General features: G+C 43.8%; 1 protein-coding gene across 2 annotated transcripts in view; it reads right to left on the minus strand.

Moving 5' to 3' along the window:
* Window positions 1–2,060: 2,060 nt before the first annotated feature.
* Window positions 2,061–23,492, minus strand: part of LOC135524269 (furin-like) — a 174,773-nt gene continuing 153,341 nt past the window's right edge. For both annotated transcript variants that reach the window (XM_064951670.1, XM_064951669.1), the window contains exons 9-15: window positions 13,334–13,546; window positions 11,943–12,043; window positions 7,285–7,388; window positions 6,881–7,178; window positions 6,454–6,581; window positions 5,813–5,941; window positions 2,061–4,511 (exon numbers count right to left, since the gene is read on the minus strand). In XM_064951670.1, coding sequence (XP_064807742.1) covers window positions 3,817–4,511; window positions 5,813–5,941; window positions 6,454–6,581; window positions 6,881–7,178; window positions 7,285–7,388; window positions 11,943–12,043; window positions 13,334–13,546 — 1,668 coding nt within the window. In that variant the 3' untranslated portion in view covers window positions 2,061–3,816. The remainder of the gene's footprint in view (window positions 4,512–5,812; window positions 5,942–6,453; window positions 6,582–6,880; window positions 7,179–7,284; window positions 7,389–11,942; window positions 12,044–13,333; window positions 13,547–23,492) is intronic.

Below are 23,492 nucleotides of genomic sequence, written 5' to 3' on the forward strand. Positions count from 1 at the left end.
CAAAGTCATTTTTATTTTAGCATGACATTTATCCCCACAATATTGACATCAATCATCAGTTAAATAAAAAAGGATAAAATATAAAAGGATATAAAATACAATCTATTTAAAATATGCTGTAACTCATCTATAAACATTTCACCATAGCAGTTCTTATCACATACAATACTCAAGAGCTTTGATTGTATAGACCAGTCCAAAATATATGTTCTTAAAGTTGACAAATAACTTAATAATGCCTGACTGCAAATACCAGCAGGCCAATACATTTGCTTGTCAAAATATGTGAAATGTGTAATAACAAGAGAAAGCTATTATATTTCTTTCCACTGATAAAGACTTGGCAGAGAAACAAACCCTGAAAATCAATAGAGCCTCCATGGGGAAAATGAAGACAAAATTATCTTATTTCTTGCCGATAGCAAGAGAATAGAGACATGTTGAGAAGGTCAAATAGCTTTGGGTTAAGTGTTTTTTTCATCTTCTACATCAGAAAGATGGGAACACAGTACTGCAGGGTTGGTAATCCCTCTGTAAGTAACCCACTGTGCAAATGGAAAAAGTGTCTGACTAATATTACCTGCCATCCCTTCACTCACTTGTTCTGTAGTGTGTGTGTTTGCTGATTGATGTATGAGCTTTCTACTTACATCCCAAAACCACAATACTAGAAGTTTGGCCTTTCAACAATTCTCTATATTGGTATTAAGTGCTTGTACGCTGTTGGTGACAATATTGCTAAGCTAAAGCTCAATAGTTATCAAAACCTTGAAGACTACACCAAAAAAAGTATGTGCTGTATTTTTGATGTGTTGTCCATATTGGGGTTTTATTAGCTGATTAAGAAATGCTGGAGCCCACTGATTATGGAGAAGAGTAGGAAACTCAAAAAACAAACGGTAGGAAAAAGTGTCACAAAAAAAGTGTTTGAAGGCCCAGTGCAGTCAAAAATGTGATTCTCCTGTGTTTTATATATATTGCCACACTACGAGATTGGAATAATACTATGAAATTGTAAAAAAAGATTGATAATGCCCTTTTAGTGTAAGAGCTGTTTGAAAAGACACTGTTTTGGTGGGATGGAGTTTTGGCCTGCCTGGTGACATCACCAGGCAATAAGAAAGAGCGTTCCAAACCTCTGCCAATAACAGCTAGTTTCCCTCTCCCCACTTAGACCACTCCCAAACAGTCCTAGCAAAATTATTGTTTGAGAAATTGCTCTTGCTAAGAAAATTTTGTTTCCAATCAAATGGTTAAAAAAAGTATCACAGTAATGTACTCAATTGTTACCCCAAAATTATTTGATATTGAGAAAAAACGTCTGCATTGGGCCTAACCCCTTACACTCGTGGGACTATTGATAGGGCTAAATTGAAAGGTTTCTTACAGAATAAATATTAAAAGCATATGCATAACCATGGAAGCAATTGAAAGGAACAGTTTGGAGATTATGGAAAAATTCTAAGACTGAAAGGTGAGGACACAACAGTTCATCTGACTGAATCAAAACATTACACTGTCTATTAGTGCTGAGCGATTAACAAAAATGTCAGTTATTTTTCAGTTTTCAAACAACTAATTGACCGTAGTCGTTCGTAAAAAAAAAATGTATCTGTGAACTCAATGCTCACATCACTCAGTTTCTCTAGAGATAATTCCAATCCAGCCTGAACTGTGTGATGTAGTAGGGAGTTGTGGTTTCCAATTGGCCAATATCCTACATAATTTCCACGTTTTATGCGCTGAACTAACTACAATCACCAGAATCCATTGCTCATCTACTTGTTCAGTCGGTCTTTCTTAAATGACAACTACGGGAGAGAGAAGAATGCGCGATCCTGAGGGAACATAGAGAGCAGCTGTTGCTTAGCGTGGTATCTCTACCTGAAAATACATGATCTAAGTGATTGATAGTTGGTATTCAGCAGTCATAAAAGTATGCCTTATTTACTTTGAAAAACTACAAAATAGTGATTTTGTCAGACAGCATAGGCAGCAGCTCTATAGAGATGAGATGATGACATGGAATGAAATAATAAAGTCATAAAATAAAACAAATGTAATATACACAACAACTAAAATATTTTATTAAAGTAATGTGAATAAATGATGGTTCATAAGTGATAAACAGTAATGTCAGTCACTACCATCATTGTCTTTTATTAATTGTTTTATTCTGTGTTGTTACAGCATTCAACCTACATAATGCATAGAGCATTTAATGTAAAAAACAATCGAAAACGACATCGAAAATCGCTTAGCACTACTGATAAGAGTGAGAGGACTAACTGGTCTCTCCAAGTGGGCACACACCTCTCCAAAGCACGTTTCCTAAGTAATTTCAATGCACTTATATGACTCAAAGAACAGCCTTCAACTATAAGGTGCTGTTTTGAGCACTCCTAGATGTGCCGTTGAGGAACTAGAGCAAGCACACTTTAAGTTGTTTTGTTTGGAACACAACCCATTGTCCCCGCCATTACACAATTACTGGTGTTGTTTACGCAATCCAAAAACCATTATAAATCGCAATCTGGGTCAAGTGGGTATAATTTGAAAGCTTGTTCTATTGCCAACATGACTAGCTAAATAATAAAACACGATATTACAGTTTTAGGCCTTCAAAATGCAATTCAGGGAAACAGATCCGTTATTTTGGTGCGCATAGAAAGGAGTCATGAGTGCATTCAGGTGAGTGTGCTGCGTCAAATTTTCTTCACAGTAGACAAACATATGCACATTCTGTTCAGAATAACCCAGGGTATGACGCCATGTGATCTTGTAACTGTACCTTAAATATAGATCATATACGGAAATGTGAAGTACACATTTGGACTCATGGGTGTTTGGCTTGCTTGTATGACATCAAAACAGTATTTAGTTATAATCCTCAACGTCTCATCTTTCAAAATACATAGTCTCATTAATTTACAGCTTTCCCTCACTCAGTCAACAAAAAAACTTGCCCAATTCGTGAGCGAGATTGGGGCAACTTCATATCGCGTGCGGTGTTCAAGTACAGAACGGCTGTCAGTCGAAACCCATTCGGCGCTGTGAAGCGCAGAGCTTGAGGTCTGACATCATGTGTAGCATGTTACTGTACAGCCACTGCGTTCAAATGTAGGCATTTATCAGTGCCCAAATCTGCAACTTTCTCTCATTCTCGTACATTAAATAAAACCCTGTTATGGTCTTCATCCAATCAGAAACTGTGTTGTGAGGCTATTCAATTCTTGTCGACAAAGTCATTGTCACACAGGCACACGCATACACACATGTATACTAATACATACCGACATCTCTTCCGATGTCTGCTTAAAGGAAAACTCCACCCCAAAACTATCTTTTGTTTCATTAGTCCATTGTTGATATAGTCCCAAAATGTTTTGCATGTCACAGCAATCAAGTTTTCAAGATATGCAACTTTCAAAATACAGAAATTGGCCTTTCTACAATAAACTAAAGGTCAATGGGAAATAATAGTGAAAACTGTACTTTACCTAGACCCTTGGGCCAGGGCAAATAATCTTATTCAAGTGTTTAAAAGCAAAAAATACAACAAAAATAATATCTATATAGTCATTATAAAACAAAAACATTTTCAGTTGATTAATGCTTGAGGGTGAATCAGTGGACCAGGAGGTGCTTGCTGGGCTGAGCCATTACATCCCTGGATCAGAATCTCTGTCTATCAGCCAGGGACAATGCCTGAACCAGACTCACACTACAGACCCATGAGCTCTAGCAGAGGGAGGGGCTGGAGAGACCAAACCCTCTGAAGAGGGTTTCCTCCAGATGTAGGGGTCAGAGAGGGGGCTAGAGAGAGCTCTGTGTCCTGATAAAGGCTGTCCTCTCACTGTGGCAGTTCAGCTCTTCACTGTCGGAATCAGAGCCCCCCAATGTTACCTGGTCCTCGTCAACCCACACAGTGGGGATCCCCTTATAGGATACCCTGCCCTGCCTCTCCCAGCCTAGCCCCAGGCCGAAGCCCCCCGAGGCCCATCCCCCCGTCTCCACAGACTGCAGTTTGGTCCTCCGGGCCCAAGGGGCGCCACCAGAGCGCAGCTGCAGCATAAAAAATACCCCGGCAAAGGCTGCCAGGATGAAGGCACAGCTGAGCACAGCCAGGAGGGTGGCCAGAGGGGAGGACAGGGCCAGGCTAGGTCCTGGAGGCTCCCCCACTCCCCCCTGCTCTAACCCCACTGGGCTTTCCCCTGGTCCACCCACATTTCCCTGGAGGTCGGGGCCAGTGGGGGACTTGCGCTGGATCTGGTTCTGGTGCAGGCAGGCGGTGAGGACCAGGTGGCTGTGAGGGGGGCAAGAGAGGCAATCGCTGGGCCCGGGGCCGGAACAGGTGAGGCAAGCAGGGTGGCATGGCAGGCAGGACTGGACGGAGGACAAGTCCACCCAGTTGTCCAGGGACATATTGAGGAGCTGGGGGCCCGTGGTGAAGCCGGGGGGGCAGAGCTTCACACAACCCTGTAGGAACAGGGAGAAGCCTAGGCTGCACTCTGGAAAGGGTAGAGAGTGGAAGAGAGAGAGGAAGAGATGAGTGAGAGAAAGAGAAACACTGAGAAAGCAAGATGATACACACACATGGGGATGATGTGCTGATTTTCTGAGCATTCAGTGGGGACAAAGGCTTGAATATACACCCACACACAAAAAAGCAAAAACATGCCACGAATTAAGCCTTTTAACACTCCTGTTATATGTGCAGGTTGATGTTTATTGTCATGAGTCTTGCCCTGGAGGCAGAACTGAGTGGTTTCGCTAGATGGGCCAGCTGCAAAGTCAAAATTGGCTATATCGTAGAAATGTATGAAAGCAAAAATGTGCTTTTAGGTCTTAATTTAAGGTTAGATTTAGGCATTATGGTAAACCGGGTGTACACTACACGACTTTCAAAATCCTAACATCGCTGAGCCTCTCACATTAAACAACCGTCTTTCCTGTGTTTTTTTTTGTCTTGCCAAAGTAGTGGTACGCACACTACATGATGTGGCACAGATGGGGTGTCACACACTACAAGATTCTTCACTTGGCCGTGTGGATTTTTGATACCTCCACAATGTTTCACGAAAATGTTTTCAGTCAGACATTCACACCTGCCATACAGAGTTAAAATATTTGGTCAACATTTTGATTTGAATAATATTGCTTGTTAACTTCAGAGGCGTAACGATTTGTCACTTTGGTTAAAGGCAAGTACAAATGCATCACTCCTGCTCGAGAGTCTACACATTTTGTGTGATGCGAAACAACGTCATCATCTCACTGGATACTTTTTTTGAAAGCTCTCATAGGCTATTGCTGATCACCTTTCTTAAAACTTGTCATTGCACATCTCACACTGCAAGGGCATTGAAGATTTTGTGCTGATAAAATCCAACATTTTTGAAAATATTGGGATGTCTGGAACTGCTCAAAGATGGAATCAGATTGTGTCGCTTACTCGCTCACATTAAACGAGTGTCGGGGCCAGCGCCGAGTAGGCAACGACATGGGAATTTTGTCTCTGATCTCAAAAACTATATCGGGGCCAAAACCGTGTCGTGTATACCTGGCTTTAGCAGTGTGGTGGAGGTTAAGCATAGGTTTAAAATCCGATTTGATAACTTTGTGGCTGTGCCAGCTAGTGACCACTCTGCAGAGCTGCCTCTAGTACACGAGTCATCTCAAAAAATGCCAACCTGCATCATATGCATGAGAACCACACATCCACATGCTGAGTGTCACCAAGAGGCTTCTAATCCCATCTGGAATCTTTTAGTGCTACAGATGTCTGTGTGTCTCGGACAGTCAGTCTCACCGATGCAGATCTGCTGGGTGTCGAAGGTCTTGCAGCTGTTGTTGGAAGGCCGGGGGAAGTCAGGAGACGAGGGGTTATTGGAGCTGGAGCCCGTACCGTACAGGATCAGAGTAAACTGACTCAACTCACCTGGGAGGGGAGGAGGAGAAAGGAAGAGAGAGGGGGAGGAGAGGAAGAGAGAGAGAGAGGGTGAACACATTTCAAATTCAAGAAAGAAAGAAGAACAGAACGAATGAACAATTCAATACCTCTAAGAGGAGAGAATGGGTGAGTGTCAGAGAGATACCAATATGATGACGGTGAAGAGGTAGGTGAACTGACTGACAAACAAAGGGAGAGGAGAACAATTGCTGATTAAGAACAAGAGAGAGAACTGATATGGTGTGGACAGGAATATGGATGAAGAGGAGGCAGAGGGTGTAAAGAGAATCACTCATCACCTTGTCAGCTCAGGGATTCGAACTTGCAACCTTTCGGTTACTAGTACAACTCTCTAACCACTAGGCTACCCTGCCGTGCTGCGCTGATAACAAATGACAGCAGAGACCTTCTGGAGTAAGGAGAAGGGAAAGGAAAGAGGAGGGAGGAGCCTCTCCCATGTACGTGAGGACGGGTATGAAGGTACACAGATGTCCTCTTACCATAGTCGTGTCCTTGTTCTGAGACGTTCTCGATCTCCAGGGTCCACTCCCCTCGAGGGTCCTCATCCCACATGTGGGTGGTCATGAAAGCCCAGTCAATAAATCCCTCTGGCGAATAGTCTTTAGGCCTGAAAAGAGCGTGAGAAAGAGAGAGACACAGAGAGTAGTTAGGGCTCACAGCCAAAAACATAGATCTCATAGCAACCATCCTAAACCATGAAGGGCTCTTCAAAAACCATACCTCCCAGAACGGCTGCTAAAAATACACAGCACTTCAAGCAAACATGAATTAAAAACGACAAACACTGCACTGTGTTATTCCGTGAATATGTTTATGCTTACCTGGAGGATGGTGTATCTATCAGACTGATATGAGGTTGATGAGGTTTCGTTTGTATTTCTACAGTAGGGGTGTGTGAGGGTGTACCTGGGAGCCAGCAGGGTAGAGCGTGTCCCTAGGGGGCTGATGAGGTGTATAGCCAGGTTTCCTCTGTGGTTGTAGGAGAGAGTGAGGCGGGCCTGGACATGCTCCAGAGAGTTGACATACTCTGGTCTGCCCCAGCAGGAGTCCAATGTCTTACTGAACAGCAGCCGGCTACCTATGTCCCTCGGCTCTGAGAGCATGGTGAGGACACACTGGTGCTGTGGGCCCACGCTGGTCCAGTTCTGAGCCAGAGCCACCATGGCCCCCGCATCCAGCAGACCATACCCATACGAATGACTCACTGACAGAGACAGAAAAACCATGAGTGAAGTTCCAAAGAGTCAGAGTGTCCACTTATCATGTAGTTCAGTCAGCCAAGGCATGTCCAATGAGAGCTCTCCTGTTACCTTTGCGGCCCACTCCATTGGTCCTCCAGTCGTCAGTGCTGAGGTGGGCGGGGTGAGAGGTTCTCACCACCAAGTGCTGCATGTCCCGCCACGTCAGGTTCATACTATACAGAGAGAGAAAGATATGTACTCTTATATTAGAGATGTTCTAATAAAAGAGAGTTTATGAGACATTTCTAGAGAGAGAGATGTCCGTCCACATCAGGTTCATAGTTCAGACAGATAGGAAAGAAAGACATGCAACACAAAAAAGGTGGATACAAACACCACGAGAGACATGTCAATGTCAGTCACACACAGCAGTGAAATGGACGTGTTTGTGGTCCATAAGGTTTTATCAGCAGTGTCCAGTAACAGCACCATAATAAAAGGCAGCCATAAAACACTGGTGTTTAATGGTGAGAGAACACAGTAACACCTTAAAGTAGTATAGCAGAGTACTGTACTGAACAGTAGCCCAGTCAGTAATGATGTCAAGCCGAGCTGCTAAAGGTTTTGTTCTTGAAGGACGCCAGGACGGTTCACCTTCCACTAAATAGAAGGGCCATATTAAACCTCTCCAGCTGATTTAGCAGGGAGCGGCAGTATGTAGGTAAGTAGAGCAGAGAGGACAGGAAGTTTAGGGAGCACATGCCTTTGGAGTGAGCGGAGAAATGGAGGCCCGCGGGCAAAGATAATCAAACCATGAATCACATGGGTTTACAGCTCAACTCGCTGCCTGCGCCGGGCCGAGGCAGAAATAGAAGCGCTAGAACTGCTCCGCAGCTTGACAGAGGTAGTGGAAGCAGCAGACTCTCACCTCAAAAACCTTTCACATCCATACACTCCCTCTGTCACCATTCACGTCTCACACTCATGTGTTATTAATGGACATCCCTCCATCCACTCAATGTCACCTCGCTGGAAAAATAGCGCTCTCCCTATTAAATGATTCAATCTCCATGAATTCCATCTGCTGGAGAAATGCAGGCAGATCTGTTATTATTGCTCTCTCTCAGGAAATGCTGAGGTGATCTACACTTTGTGGAGAATTATTGGGTTTGGACATTCATTGTCTGTGAATGATAGGGTATATTGAAGCAAACTTCCTCCCTGCATTGACAACGCCTTTATCTGTGGCTGCAGTGGCTGGAGGGTTGCAATGACTACCGGTATGCAGTACATACAGTGCATTCGGAAAGTATTCAGACCCCTTGCCTTTTTCCTTTATGAAAACCTGATCCACCTAAGTGCACAGCCAAGACAATGCCAGAGTGGTTTAGGGACAAATCTCTGAATTTCCTTGAGTGGCCCAGGCAGAGCCCGGACTTGAACCCGATCGAACACCTCTGGAGAGACCTGAAAATAACTGTGCAACAATGCTCCCCATCCAATCTGACAGAGCCTCAGAGGATCTACAGAGAAGAATGGCAGAAACTACCCAAATACATGTGTGCCAAGCTTGTAGCGTCATACCCAAGACTCGAAGCCGTAATCGCTGCAAAAGGTGCTTCAACAAAGTACTGAGTAAATACTTATGTAAATGTAAAATTTCGGTTTGGAATTGTTTCTACATTTGCAAAAATGTATAAAATCCTGTTTTTAATGGGAAATTGTGTGTAGATTGATGAGAAAAAAACAACTTAATCAATTTTAGAATACGGTTGTAACGTAACAAAATGTGGAAAAAGTCAAGGGGTCTGAATACTTTCCGAATGCACCGTATACTACTATACACACCTTTTGTCTTTGCCCAGTGAAAGTGTTTGTGGGGGGGGCAGTTCGGACACATGCCAGGCATACGCTAATGAAGATGTAGAGGGTATGAGCCTGAGAACTGACAGCTGACTGGATCTGACAGCCTATCAATAATGAGGGAGGAGATACAAAGAGATGTAGGCTACTATAGGAGTAGTCTACAGACCTGATCACTGGCTGGACATGCCAGTCTCACAAGCCACCACACACTATTCTTTTCAGGGCAGTTGTCTTATTCTATTTATTTATTTATTTATACATTTTTGCAGGAAGTACAGTTCCCGCTCAGCCCAGTCAAAACTGTTCGCGGCTCTGGCCCCCCAATGGTGGAACAAACTCCCTCACGACGCCAGGACAGCGGAGTCAATCACCACCTTCCGGAGACACCTGAAACCCCACCTCTTCAAGGAATACCTAGGATAGGATAAAGTAATCCTTCTCACCCCCCCTTAAATGATTTAGATGCACTATTGTAAAGTGGCTGTTCCACTGATGTCAGAAGGTGAATTCACCAATTTGTAAGTCGCTCTGGATAAGAGCGTCTGCTAAATGACTTAAATGTAAATGTAATTCTATTGAGATACTATATGTTCTACTGAGAGACTAGTTAAACAGAGGTGTTCTACTGTTCTTGGGGGGGCTATCCTCCTGTAGGTTTTCGCTTCTACCCCAGTTGTAACTAACCTGATTCAGCTTATCAACCAGCCAATTATAAGAATCAGGTGCGCTAGATTAGGGTTGAAGTGAAAGCCTACAGGATGGTAGATCTCCAGGAACAGGGTTGGAAAGCCCTGTTCAAGTAAGAGATGACAGGTTAACAGAGATATTAGCGTGTAACTGAGATACTGCTGGGCATTTGACATTATTTCACTATTCAAATAATATCATTACATTTTTTTAGGGTAAAAAACGAAACAAAATTAAACATGCTCTGGACCAATCAGAATGACGCGAATGCACATGGCAGAGGTAAACAGTGGACATGATGCTTTTCTACATAGTTTTTCACCATGATAGAACTGATTCTGTTACAAAAATAGTTTCTGGTGAGTATTTTGCATAGATCTGTCAGGTCTAATTGAAACTCTGTATGCGCCCTGTAGTTGCTATTTGAAGTGGGTGGAAATAGCATACTGATGTCAGGGCAGACAAGGGCTAAACGCGCAGCAGTAGGTCAACGGGCGGTTATAAAAACTACATTCAAAAGTTTGTTGTTTTATTAAATAAAGTACACTGCTCAAAAAAAATAAAGGGAACACTTAAACAACACAATGTAACTCCAAGTCAATCACACTTCTGTGAAAACAAACTGTCCACTTAGGAAGCAACACTGATTGACAATAAATTTCACATGTGTAAATTTCACATTCACAGGTGGAAATTATAGGCAATTAGCAAGACACCCCTAATAAAGGAGTGGTTCTGCAGGTGGTGACGACAGACCACTTCTCAGTTCCTATGCTTCCTGGCTGATGTTTTGGTCATTTTTTAAAGCTGGCGGTGCTTTCACTCTAGTGGTAGCATGAGACGGAGTCTACAACCCACACAAGTGGCTCAGGTAGTACAGCTCATCAAGGAAGGCACATCAATGCGAGCTGTGGCAAGAAGGTTTGCTGTGTCTGTCAGCGTAGTGTCCAGAGCATGGAGGTGCTACCAGGAGACAGGCCAGTACATCAGGAGACGTGGAGGAGGCCGTAGGAGGGCAACAACCCAGCAGCAGGACCGCTACCTCCGCCATTGTGCAAGGAGGAGCAGGAGGAGCACTGCCAGAGCCCTGCAAAATGACCTCCAGCAGGCCACAAATGTGCATGTGTCTGCTCAAACGGTCAGAAACAGACTCCATGAGGGTGGTATGAGGGCCCGACGTCCACAGGTGGGGGTTGTGCTTACAGCCCAACACCGTGCAGGACGTTTGGCATTTGCCAGAGAACACCAAGATTGGTAAATTTGCCACTGGCGCCCTGTGCTCTTCACAGATGAAAGCAGGTTCACACTGAACACATGTGACAGACGTGACAGTCTGGAGACGCCGTGGAGAACGTTCTGCTGCCTGCAACATCCTCCAGGATGGGCGGAGGGTCAGTCATGGTGTGGGGTGGCATTTCTTTGGGGGGCGCGCAGCCCTCCATGTGCTCGCCAGAGGTAGCCTGACTAACATTAGGTAAGGAGATGAGATCCTCAGTCCCCTTGTGAGACCATATGCTGGTGCGCTTGGCCCTGGGTTCCTCCTAACGCAAGACAATGCTAGACCTCATGTGGCTGGAGTGTGTCAGCAGTTTCTGCAAGAGGAAGGCATTGATGCTATGGACTGGCCCGCCCGTTCCCCAGACCTGAATCCTATTGAGCACATCTGGGACATCATGTCTCGCTCCATCCACCAATGCCACGTTGCACCACAGACTGTCCAGGAGTTGGCGGATGCTTTAGTCCAGGTCTGGGAGGAGAGCCCTCAGGAGACCATCCGCCACCTCATCAGGAGCATGCCCAGGCGTTGTAGGGAGGTCATACAGGCACGTGGAGGCCACACACACTCCTGAGCCTCATTTTGACTTGTTTTAAGGACTTTACATCAAAGTTGGATCAGCCTGTAGTGTGGTTTTCCACTTTAATTTAGTGTGTGACTCCAACTCCAGACCTCCATGGGTTGATACATTTGATTTCCATTGATAATTGTTGTTATTTTGTTGTCAGCACATGTAAAGAAAAAAGTATTTAATAAGAATATTTCATTCATTCAGATCTATGATGTGTTATTTTAGTGTTCCCTTTATTTTTTTGAGCAGTGTATTTCAAATGTCACATTGTCAAAATAAGCCTAAAAAGAAATTCTCCAAAAATGAACACTCACTCAAGTTATCGAATACTAACGACCGTTCGGATTTCCAGATAATAGCGCCCATCCCTAAACAGAGATAACTCACTTGGCCTCCAGAGCCAGGGCGATGATCCCAGCAGCCAGGGGGGCCGATGCAGACGTCCCCGTGTGGGTGTCTGTACACTTCTGTCTCAGGTCTGTGGTCACCTAGGGGAAGAGAGACAAGAAAAAAGAACAGTCATATAGATTCCTACAGAAACTGGCTGATCTCACATGCAAGTGGAACAACTCATTGTTGTGAGTATTTTGACATTGGGTGACTTCTGCCCAGGAGGGACAAAAAGATGATGGAGAAGAAAGGGGGGGGCAGCAAAGTCCAGAGTGCTGTACCTGTTGTCAGAGGCAGAGTTAATGAGGCATGTCTAGAGCAATGTGAAGACACATCAGGTATGACAGGCAGAACGTTAGCTAATCAACCCACTCAGTGTGTGTGTGTCTGTGTAACTTACAAGCTACTGTATGCCCCAGAACACTGAAAATACTACGGTCTAGTGAACACATCTCTTTAGAACCACGCTGAAAAGAGATGGCGTTCATTTTAGGGTATCAAGACTGGTTCTTACAGCTTACATCACTGGAATAATGACACAAAAGCAGAGGGTCTTCCATGAACTGAATCCATGAACTGAAACACCACCTGCAACTTGGTCCTGTCACAAACATTATGACTGGTTATTGTCTTGTAACCGTACCGATAACAGAGTATAAACATTGCGATTGATTGCTTGTTGAGACAACAAGCAGCATGCGACTACTAAAACGGAAGTGCATTAGTTGGAGCGTTGTGCCTTCAGTTAACCACCTCAGAGTAAGACAATGACACTGCCAGACTGAGAGACGTGTTTGTTCACCTGCAGCAGCCCTCTGGTGTGTTTGGGAGGAATGCGGAGGAAGCATTGAGTTGCAGGAGGATTCAAATTAGTTGTGGTCAGGGAAGAGTGGTGTATATTAGTCACTATAGTTTGGTATATTAGTCACTATAGTCATATTAGTCACTATAGTGACTATATTAGTCGCACTATATTAGTCAATAGTTTGGAATGAATCACTATCTGTTTCAAGTGGAGTTTTACGCTGCTGTGTGTTTGTGTTTCAGTATCAATCTGTTTCTATGAGGTTTCCTCTGATGTGTGTTGGAGTGATCCTAGAGGTGTGTGTTTGTGCGTATCAGAGGTACTTGCTAAATGTTTCTGGTTGAGGTTGAAGTGGGTGTGTGGGTATTTCGATATGCTTCATTATTAGGAGACGGTTTTATGTTGCACTTTCTGCTTTGTTGTATGTGATAAAGATCATCCTGGACCTCGAGGGATTGCTAATGATGACTCACATCATCTGTTTCTCATTGGGGTTTCTAGAGCTGAAAATGCGTGGAAGGTGCGTGTTATTGTGTGTGTGTGTGTGTGTGTAAGAGAGTGTGTGTGTGTCAGTACTACTTACTATCTGTTTCTCATTAGGGTTCCCAGAGCTGAAGGTGGTGGCGAGGGTGGAGGAGCAGGCCTCGCTGTACCAGGGCACCATGCCGTACTGGGTGGTGCTGCTGATGGACAGGGTGTAGATGCTGTTGGTGTAACCATCACAGTTACAGCTGTCCTTCTCACGACCACCGTTCCCCGACGCCCACACAAAGATGGAGCCCAGCCCACCGCGGCCCTGGAAATGAACACATATAGGCAAGGATGACACACGAGTATCTACACAAAAAAAAGACATACAGTATAGCACAGACAGACACACAGAGACATACAGTATAGCACAGACAGACACACAGAGACATACAGTATAGCACAGACAGACGGACGGACGGACGGACAGACAGAGACATACAGTATAGCACACAGACAGACACACAGAGACATACAGTATAGCACAGACAGACACAGACACACAGAGACATACAGTATAGCACAGACAGAGACAGACATACAGTATAGCATACAGACAGACACACAGACATACAGAGACATACAGATAGACATACAGAGACATACAGTATAGCAGACAGACACACAGATAGACATATAGAGACAAACAGTATAGCACACAGACACATACAGTATAGCACACAGACACATACAGTATAGCACACAGACAGACATACAGAGACATACAGTATAGCACACAGACATACATACAGAGACATACAGTATAGCACAGACACACACAGACAGACATACAGAGACAAACAGTATTGCACAGACAGACATACTGTATAGCACGCAGGCATAGATATAACACACACGCACGTTCACGTGTGTGTATGTGGAGAGATGGATGCAGATGGAGTTTGTGTGTGTGTGCGTACATGCATCTGTATGTGTGTGAGTTTTCAGTTGAGAGACTGATAGTGTGAAATATTGCACCAAACAAGGATGTTTACCCCTCCATCCTGTAAAAGCCTTGACATCCTTTTACTGGATGTGATATGCTGTTGTATTCTTTCTGACACACACTGCACTGCTGCCGGCACAACTCTTATTAATGCATCATGAACTATATGGTCGACTACTGCTGCGGAAAAGCCAGCTAAAAAATGATCACTTCATCACTGAAGTTAATTCGATCGCATCCCACAACTGTCCCAGACTATTTGAAATATTTATTTCCCGCGCAGAATAGGTCTATTTTTGTACTATAGGGGATAGTAGATTGACATATGCTAATGCTTTTGCTGTTCGGTAGGCCTACTCATCTTGTTGGCTGACGAAAACTAAATGTGGACAGTTTTTCCAATATCTATTTATTTATTTAACCTTTATTTAACTAATAACAAATTCTTATTTACAATGACAGCCTACCCCAGCCAAACCATAACACAGACGACGCTGGAACAATTGTGCGCCGCCCTATGAGAGTCCCAATCACGGCCGGTTGTGATACAGCCCGGAATCGAACCAGGGTCTGTAGTGACACCTGTAGCACTGAGACGCAGTGCTTAAGACCGTTGCGCAACTCTGGAGGGCATGATTGTATTGGACTGGTAGGAAGAGCAGCAGCTGCATGATGATACAGTATAATATTATCTACTGAATACACTTACATCCAACTTCTCTCCTTCTGTCATCTCCATAAGGAGACCATTAGTCACAACTGGGCCATTCCATCATAACAATGGAAATGCAGGCATATCACAATAAAGATACACTTTGAAGTTTTTTCTTTTCAGAACCAAATATATAAGAGGAGCTACATACTGAGGAGAAAATATCCTTCAGATGGAGAGTACAGAGAGAAAGGAGAGAAATAGAGAGTGCAGAGAGAAAGGAGAGTGGGAGAGAGAAGAGGAAGAGGGAAAACAATAGAGATGGAGAAAGACAACATTCAACAATGAAAAGGATATAGATATAGCAGAGCGGCACAGTTGAACAAATATGCAGAATACGGATGGGCATTTGACATTATTTCACTGTTCGAATAATATCAAATTTCTTTGGATATCCAGATAGTCGAAATTCACAATAAAAAAAAAAAGTGACTCTTGTCCAGCCAGAATGATGCAAATGCACCTGGGAGAGGTAAACACAGGACAGGCTGCTTTTCTCCGTAGTTTTCCGCAAAAAGTAACAGGTCATGGTATATCCTTTAAGGAACAATGTCACAAGGAAAATCTAATTGAATTTATAACAACACTTTTTCCATGATCAAATTAGCCCCCCCCCCCCAAAAAATGTTACCTTTATTTAACTAGGCAAGTCAATTAAGAACAAATTCTTATTTACAATGACGTCCTACCCCAGCCAAACTCAGACAACGCTGGGCCAATTGTGTGCCGCCCCATGGGACTCCCAATCACGGCCGGATGTGATACAGCCTGGATTTGAACCAGGGACTGTAGTGACACCTCTTGCACTGAGATGCAGTGCCTTAGACCGCTGCACCTCTCGGAACCCCACTAAGTAATCAAATACTAATGTCCGTTCGGATATCCGTGCTCATCCCTAATGGAGAAATAGAGGGATTGATTGAAAATGTGAAAAAGGTTGCATAAAAGAGCAGGGGCAAGAAAGAGATATGACGGGAAGGAGGGGCTAGATAGGCACACACTGTGTTGTGCCTCAACTCCAGCTGAGACTGAGATGAGAAACAGTGGAGGTGGGCGTGGGAGTACCAACGACATGAACAAAACAAATCGTATCTCACACATGCATTACAGTACTGCTTAGGGAATGCGCCCACAGTCTTTATGGATCTAAAGAAGTGCTGTGAGAATGTTATTTCCCAATCCCTATCCCCTGTAGAGGGTTTGTCCCAGCGTGGGACTCAGTGGGACTCTCCTGCTCTCTTCCAGCTCACCAGTCCTGATACCTTAAAAAGAAGACCATCTTTTTTCAGCATGGTTCTACTGATGCATTGCTTTGTTTTCTTATGGATTAAATCTAAATCAACAGGTATTCCCCAGTTCAAATCATTATGGGAATCTTTTCAGTAAAACAGAAAATGTCCTGTTTTGCTGCAAGCTATTATTTTCTTTCCATCGGTCCATTATCCTAGGAGTGTTAGATGTCAAATTTATGTTATATGAATCATATTTCTTACATTGAAACTCCCTCTTCCCACATTCTTACAGTGATGGCTATCCTCTATTCGCTTCCTATCTAAATCTAACTGTGTCAGCGATTTTGCTCCCAATTCTCCTCTTGCCATTTGTCATTGTAGAATTGTTTCAAGTTTCAAAGTTTATTGGCCACGTGCACAACAGGTGTTGCGGAAATCCAAGATGGCGTAGCAGTCAGATGTATTTGTCATTCGTCTTGTCGTGTCCCATGTATATATATTTTTATATATTTTCTTCGCATATATTTTTGTATTTTATAAACCCTTACTTCAAAATACTCTCCTGCAACCCGCCTCACCCAATGTGGTGTGGACCTGCTTTTTCTCTAACGTATATTTCTTTGCCTCTTACTGGAATCTCTCCAACATAAACTAGCCAGCTAACGAGCCAGCTAACGGTCATCAGCTAACCTCTAGCTCGGAAAGCTCTCGCCAGTTTGTACAACGCGATTCAACCAGGGCCTATTTTTCTCTCCATATCCCCGGATTCCTATTGCAAGCTCTGAACCTTATCACCTTCCAACCTTCGCAGCTAACGTCCCCTGAATGCTAGCTGTCTAGAGCACAACGAACGGACTGTTGGCTTACGAGGCCCATCGAATACATTCCGAAGCCACTAGCTAGCAGTCAGCTATCCTTTGCTAGTGGTCATCAGCTACCTTTATCCCGGACAACTCTCACCAGTCTGTACAGCGTGACTCAAACCAGAGCAAGTAGGACTTATTCTTCTCGATATCTCCGGATTCCTACCGCAAGCTCTGAACCTATTATTATTTTTTTTTAATTACACTTTTATTATGATATGTTTTTTGTTTTTTTTCCACCTGGAATTAAAGCAGCTAACGACCCCTGAACGCACAGCCGCTAATCTACGGCCTGCTAGCTGTCTAAAGCACATTGGACTTCTGGCTTAAGAGGCCCTTCGGACATATTTCTTTGGCCACTATACATATTTTGCCAATTGGCCTGGTTTACCACATGGAGCCCTGCTGATCCGTCCACTGATATAACTGCACGAGGGGGCCACAACAGACTTCCCTCCGTCGCGTCATCACTCTAAGGCCTTTCTGTTAACCTGCTAGCCCCTTGCCGCTAGCTGCCTGAAGCCACGCACTGGACTTGTATGATCACCCGGCTACGCATGCCTTTCCCTAACGTCACCATGTCGTGTCGATTGCTGTTCTGGTTTGTAACTATTGTTTTATTTCACTGTAGAGCCTCTAGCACTGCTCAACACGCCTCGGCTAACAATTTAGTTCCACCCCCCACACACGCAGTGACATCACCTGGTTTAAATGCTATTTCGAGAGACAATATCTCTTTCATTATCACTATATACACAGGTTTACCCCCACTGTATTCACATCCTACTATACCTTTGTCTGTACATTATGCCTTGAATATATTCTACCGTGCCCAGAAATCTGCTCCTTTTACTCTCTGTTCTGAATGTACTAGGAGTCCAGTTCTGTTAGCCTTTAGCTGTACCCTTATCCTACTCCTCCTCTCTGTTCCTCTGGTGATGTAGAGGTTAATCCAGGCCCTGCAGTGTCTACCTCCACTCCCATCCCCCAGGCTCACTCATTTGTTGACTTCTGCAACCGTAAAAGCCTTGATTTCATGCATGTTAACATTAGAAGCCTCCTCCCTAAGTTTGTTTTATTCACTGCCCTAGCACACTCCACCAATCCAGATGTCCTAGCCGTGTCTGAATCCTGGCTTAGGAAGACCACCAAAAACCTTGAAATTTCCATTCCTAACTATAACATTTTTCGACAAGATAGAACTGCCAAAGGGGGCGGTGTTGCAATTTACTGCAAAGATAACCTGCAGAGTTCTGTCTTACTATCCAGGTCTGTACCCAAACAATTTGAGTTTCTACTTCTAAAAAATAACCTTTCCAGAAACAAGTCTCTCACTATTATAGACCACCCTCTGTCCCCAGCTGTGCCCTCGACACCATATGTGATTTGATTGCCCCCCATCGATCTTCTGAGCTCGTGCTGTTAGGTGACCTAAACTGGGACATGTTTAACACCACGGCCATCCTACAATCTAAGGTTGATGCCCTCAATCTCACACGATTGATCAATGAACCTACCAGATATAACCCAAAATCCGTAAACACGGGCACCCTCATAGATATCGTCTTAACTAACTCAACCCCCAAATACACCTCTGCTGTTTTCAAACAAGATCTCAGCCATCACTGCCTCATTGCCTGCATCCGTAATGGGTCTGCGAGCAAACGACCACCCCTCATCACTGTCAAACGCTCCCTAAAACACTTCTGCGAGCAGGCCTTTCTAATCGACCTGGCCAGGGTATCCTGGAACGACATTGACCTCATCCCGGCAGTAGAGGATGGCTTGTTATTCTTTAAAAGTGCCTTCCTCACCATCTTAAATAGGCATACCCCATTCAAAAAATATAGAACCAGGAATAGATATAGCCCTTGGTTCCCTCCAGACCTGTCTGCCCTTGACCAGCACAAAAACATCCTGTGGCGTTCTGCATTAGCATCGAATAGCCCCTTTTCAGGGAAGTTTTCAGGGAAGTTAGTAACCAATATACACAGGCAGTTAGGAAAGCTAAGGCTAGCTTTTTTAAACATAAATGTGCATCCTGCAGTACAAACTCAAAAAGGTTCTGGGACACTGTAAAGTCCATGGAGAATAAGAGCACCTCATCCCAGCTACCCACTGCTCTGAGGCTAGGAAACACTGTTACAACCGACAAATCCACTATAATTGAGAATTTCAATAAGCATTTCTCTGCGGCTGGCCATGCTTTCCACCTGGCTACCCCTACCCCGGTCAACTGCCCGGCACCCTCCACAGCAACCCGCCCAAGCCTCCACCATTTCTCCTTCACCCATATCAAGATAGCTGATGTTCTGAGACAGCTGCAAAATCTGGACCCCTACAAATCAGCCGGGCTAGACAATCTGGACCCTCTCTTCCTTAAATTATCTGCCAAAATTGTTGCAACCCCTATTACTAGCCTGTTCAACCTCTCTTTCGTATTGTCTGAGATTCCCAAAGATTGGAAAGCTGCCGCAGTCATCCCCCTTTTCAAAGGGGGAGACACTCTAGACCCAAACTGCTACAGACCTATATCTATCCTACCCTGCATCTCTAAGGTCTTCGAAAGCCAAGTTAACAAACAGATTACTGACCATTTTGAATCACATCGTACCTTCTCCGCTATGCAATCTGGTTTTACGAGCTGGTCATGGGTGCACCTCAGCCAAGCTCAAGGTCCTTAACGATATCATAACCGCCATCGATAAGAGACATTACTGTGCATCTGTATTCATCGACCTGGCCAAGACTTTCGACTGTCAATCACCACATTCTTATTGGCAGACTCAACAGCCTTGGTTTCTCAAATGATTGCCTCGCCTGGTTCACCAACTACTTCTCTGATAGAGCTCAGTGTGTCAAATCGGAGGGCCTGTTGTCTGGACCTCTGGCAGTCTCTATGGGGGTGCCACAGGGTTCAATTCTCGGGCCGACTCTCTTCTCTGTATACATCAATGATGTCGCTCTTGCTGCTGGTGATTCTCTAATCCACCTCTACGCAGATGACACCATTCTGTATACTTCTGGCCCTTCTTTGAACACTGTGTTAACTAACCTCCAGACGAGCTTCAATGCCGTACAACTCTCCTTCCGTGGCCTCCAACTGCTCTTAAAACGCAAGTAAAACTAAATGCATGCTATTCAACAGATCACTGCCCGCACCTGCCCGCCCATCCAGCATCACTACTCTGGACGGCTCTGACTTAGAATACGTGGATAACTACAAATACCTAGGTGTCTGGCTAGACTGTAAACTCTCCTTCCAGACTCACATTAAGCATCTCTAATCAAAAAATCTAGAATTGGCTTCCTATTTCGCAACAAAGCTTCCCTCACTCATGGTGCCAAACATACCCTCGTAAAACTGACCATCCTACCGATCCTTGACTTCGGCGATGTCATCTATAAAATAACCTCCAGCACTCTACTCAGCAAACTGGATGTAGTCTATCACAGTGCCATCCGTTTTGTCACCAAAGCCCCATATACTACCCACCACTGCGACCTGTACGCTCTCGTTGGCTGGCCCTCGCTTCATACTCGTCGCCAAACCCACTGGCTACAGGTTATCTACAAGTCTCTGCTAGGTAAAGCCCCGCCCCATCTCAGCTCGCTGGTCACCATAGCAGCACCTACTCGTGGCACACGCTTCAGCAGGTATATCTCACTGGTCACCCCCAAAGCCAATTCCTCCTTTGGTCGCCTTTCCTTCCAGTTCTCTGCTGCCACTGACTGGAACGAACTGCAAAAATCACTGAAGCTGGAGATTGCCATCTCCCTCACTAGCTTTAAGAACCAGCTGTCAGAGCAGCTCACAGATCACTGCACCTGTTCATAGCTCATCTGTATACAGCCCATCTATCTACCTCATCCCCATACTGTATTTATTTATTTAGCTCCTTTTGCACCACAGCATCTCTACTTGCACATCCATCTTTTGCACATCTACCATTCCAGTGTTTAATTGCCATATAGTAATTACTTCGCCACCATGGCCTATTTATTGCCTTGACTCCCTTATTTGACCTTATTTGCACTCACTGTATATAGACTTTTTTTTCTTTTTTTTTCTACTGTATTATTGACTGTATGTTTTGTTACATCCATGTGTAACTCTGTGTTGTTGTATGTGTCGAACTGCTATGCTTTATCTTGGCCAGGTCGCAGTTGCAAATGAGAACTTGTTCTCAACTACCTTACCTGGTTAAATAAAGGTGAAAAATAAATAAATAAAAGGTGTAAAACAGTGCAGTGAAATTCTTACCTTGAGACCTCTTTCCCAAAAATAGTGATAATAATAATAAAAATATAAATAATAGAAAATAGTATAAAAAAATAAATAACTAAAAACACACAAGAACTACGATGAGAGTTAAAGAAACACGATAATGCAAGTATATACAGGTCAGCGCCAGTACCTTATTTTTTATTCAATGTGCAGGGGTACTGGAATGGTTGAAGAGGGTTTATACATAAAACGTGACTAGTAGAAGGATATACATGTAAACAGGGCTGAAAGGTAGCTAGTAGAAGAATATGCATGTAAACAGGGCTGAAAGGTGACTGGTAGAAGGATATACATGTAAACATGTCTGAAAGGTGACTGGTAGAAGGATATACATGTAAACAGGGCTGAAAGGTGACTGGTAGAAGGATATACATGTAAACATGTCTGAAAGGTGACTGGTAGAAGGATATACTTGTACACAGGGCTGAAAGGTGACTGGTAGTAGGATATACATGTAAACATGACTGAAAGGTGACTGGTATAAGGATATACATGTAAACAGGGCTGAAAGGTGACTGGTAGTAGGATATACATGTAAACAGGGCTGAAAGGTGACTGGTAGAAGGATATACATGTAAACATGTCTGAAAGGTGACTGGTAGAAGGATATACTTGTACACAGGGCTGAAAGGTGACTGGTAGTAGGATATACATGTAAACATGACTGAAAGGTGACTGGTATAAGGATATACATGTAAACAGGGCTGAAAGGTGACTGGTAGAAGGATATACATGTAAACAGGGCTGAAAGGTGACTAGTAGAAGGATATACATGTAAACAGGGATGAAAAGTGACTGGTAGCAGGAATATACACTGACACCTCACGATTATTGAGTTGCACCCCCTTTTGCCCTCAGAACAGCCTCAATTCATCGAGGCATGGACTCTACAAGGTGTTGAAAGCATGCTGGTGTTGGAAGCATCAACATGCTGGATCATGTTGACTCCAATGCCACCGTTGTGTCATGTTGGCTGGGTGTCCTTTGGGTGGTGGACCATTATTGATACACATGGGAAACTGTTGAGTGTGAAAAAACTGTAGCGTTGCTGACCTTGACACACTCAAACCGGTGCGCCAGGCACCTACTACCATACCCGTTCAAAAGGCACTTAAATATTTTGTCTTGCCCATTCACCCTCTGGCACACATGACCTGGATTCACCTGATCAATCTATGTAATGGAAAGAGCAGGTGTTCCTAATGTTTTGTTCACTAAGTGGTAATATACTAGTGGTAATGTATACATGTAAATAGAAGTAATTGTGACCAGTAGCAGGATAAATAGGTAAATACTAATGGTAATGGCAGTCAATAATCAATGGACAGCAGAGTAAGGGAGTAATACATCTAATCAATAAGGCCAGCATCCCGGGGTGGTCTCTTCACTGTTGACTTGAGACTGGAGTTTTGCGGGTACTATTTAATGAAGCTGACAGTTAAGGACTTCTGAGGTGTCTGTTTCTCAAACTAGACACTAATGTACTTGTCCTCTTGCTCAGTTGTGCTCTGGAGGCCTCCCACTACTTGTTCTATTCTGGTTAGGGCTAGTTTGCGCTATTCTGTGAATGGAGTAGTACACAGCGTTGTACCAGATCTTCAGTTTCCTGGCAATTTCTCACATTGGAATAGCCTTCATTTCTCAGAACAAGAATAGACTGACAAGTTTCAGAAGAAAGTTATTTGTTTCTGGCCATTTTGAACCTGTAATAGAACCCACAAATGCTGATGCTCCAGATACTCAACTGGTCTAAAGAAAGACAGTTTTATTGCTTCTTTAAATCAGCACGACAGTTTTCAGCTGTGCTGACATAATTGCAAAAGGGTTTTCTAATGATCAATTAGCCTTTTAAATTATAAACTTGGATTAGCTAACACAACGTGCCATTCGAACACAGATAGTTGCTGATAATGGGCCTCTGTACCCCTATGTAGATATTCCAAATACAACAGTAATTTACAACATTAACAATGTCTACACTGTATTTATGATCAATTTGATGTTATTTTAATGGACAAAAAATGTGCTTTTCTTTCAAAAACAAGGACATTTTTATAGTCACCCCAAACTTTTGAACGGTAGTGTAGGTATTCCTCTTGTCTACGTGTGAGAGGGTAGTGTGGAGTGCATTGTCAGTTGATCTGTTGGGGCGGTATGCAAATTGAAGTGGGTC

This window comes from Oncorhynchus masou, chromosome 31 (genome assembly GCF_036934945.1).
Source record: "Oncorhynchus masou masou isolate Uvic2021 chromosome 31, UVic_Omas_1.1, whole genome shotgun sequence".
NCBI classification, from domain to species: domain Eukaryota; kingdom Metazoa; phylum Chordata; class Actinopteri; order Salmoniformes; family Salmonidae; genus Oncorhynchus; species Oncorhynchus masou.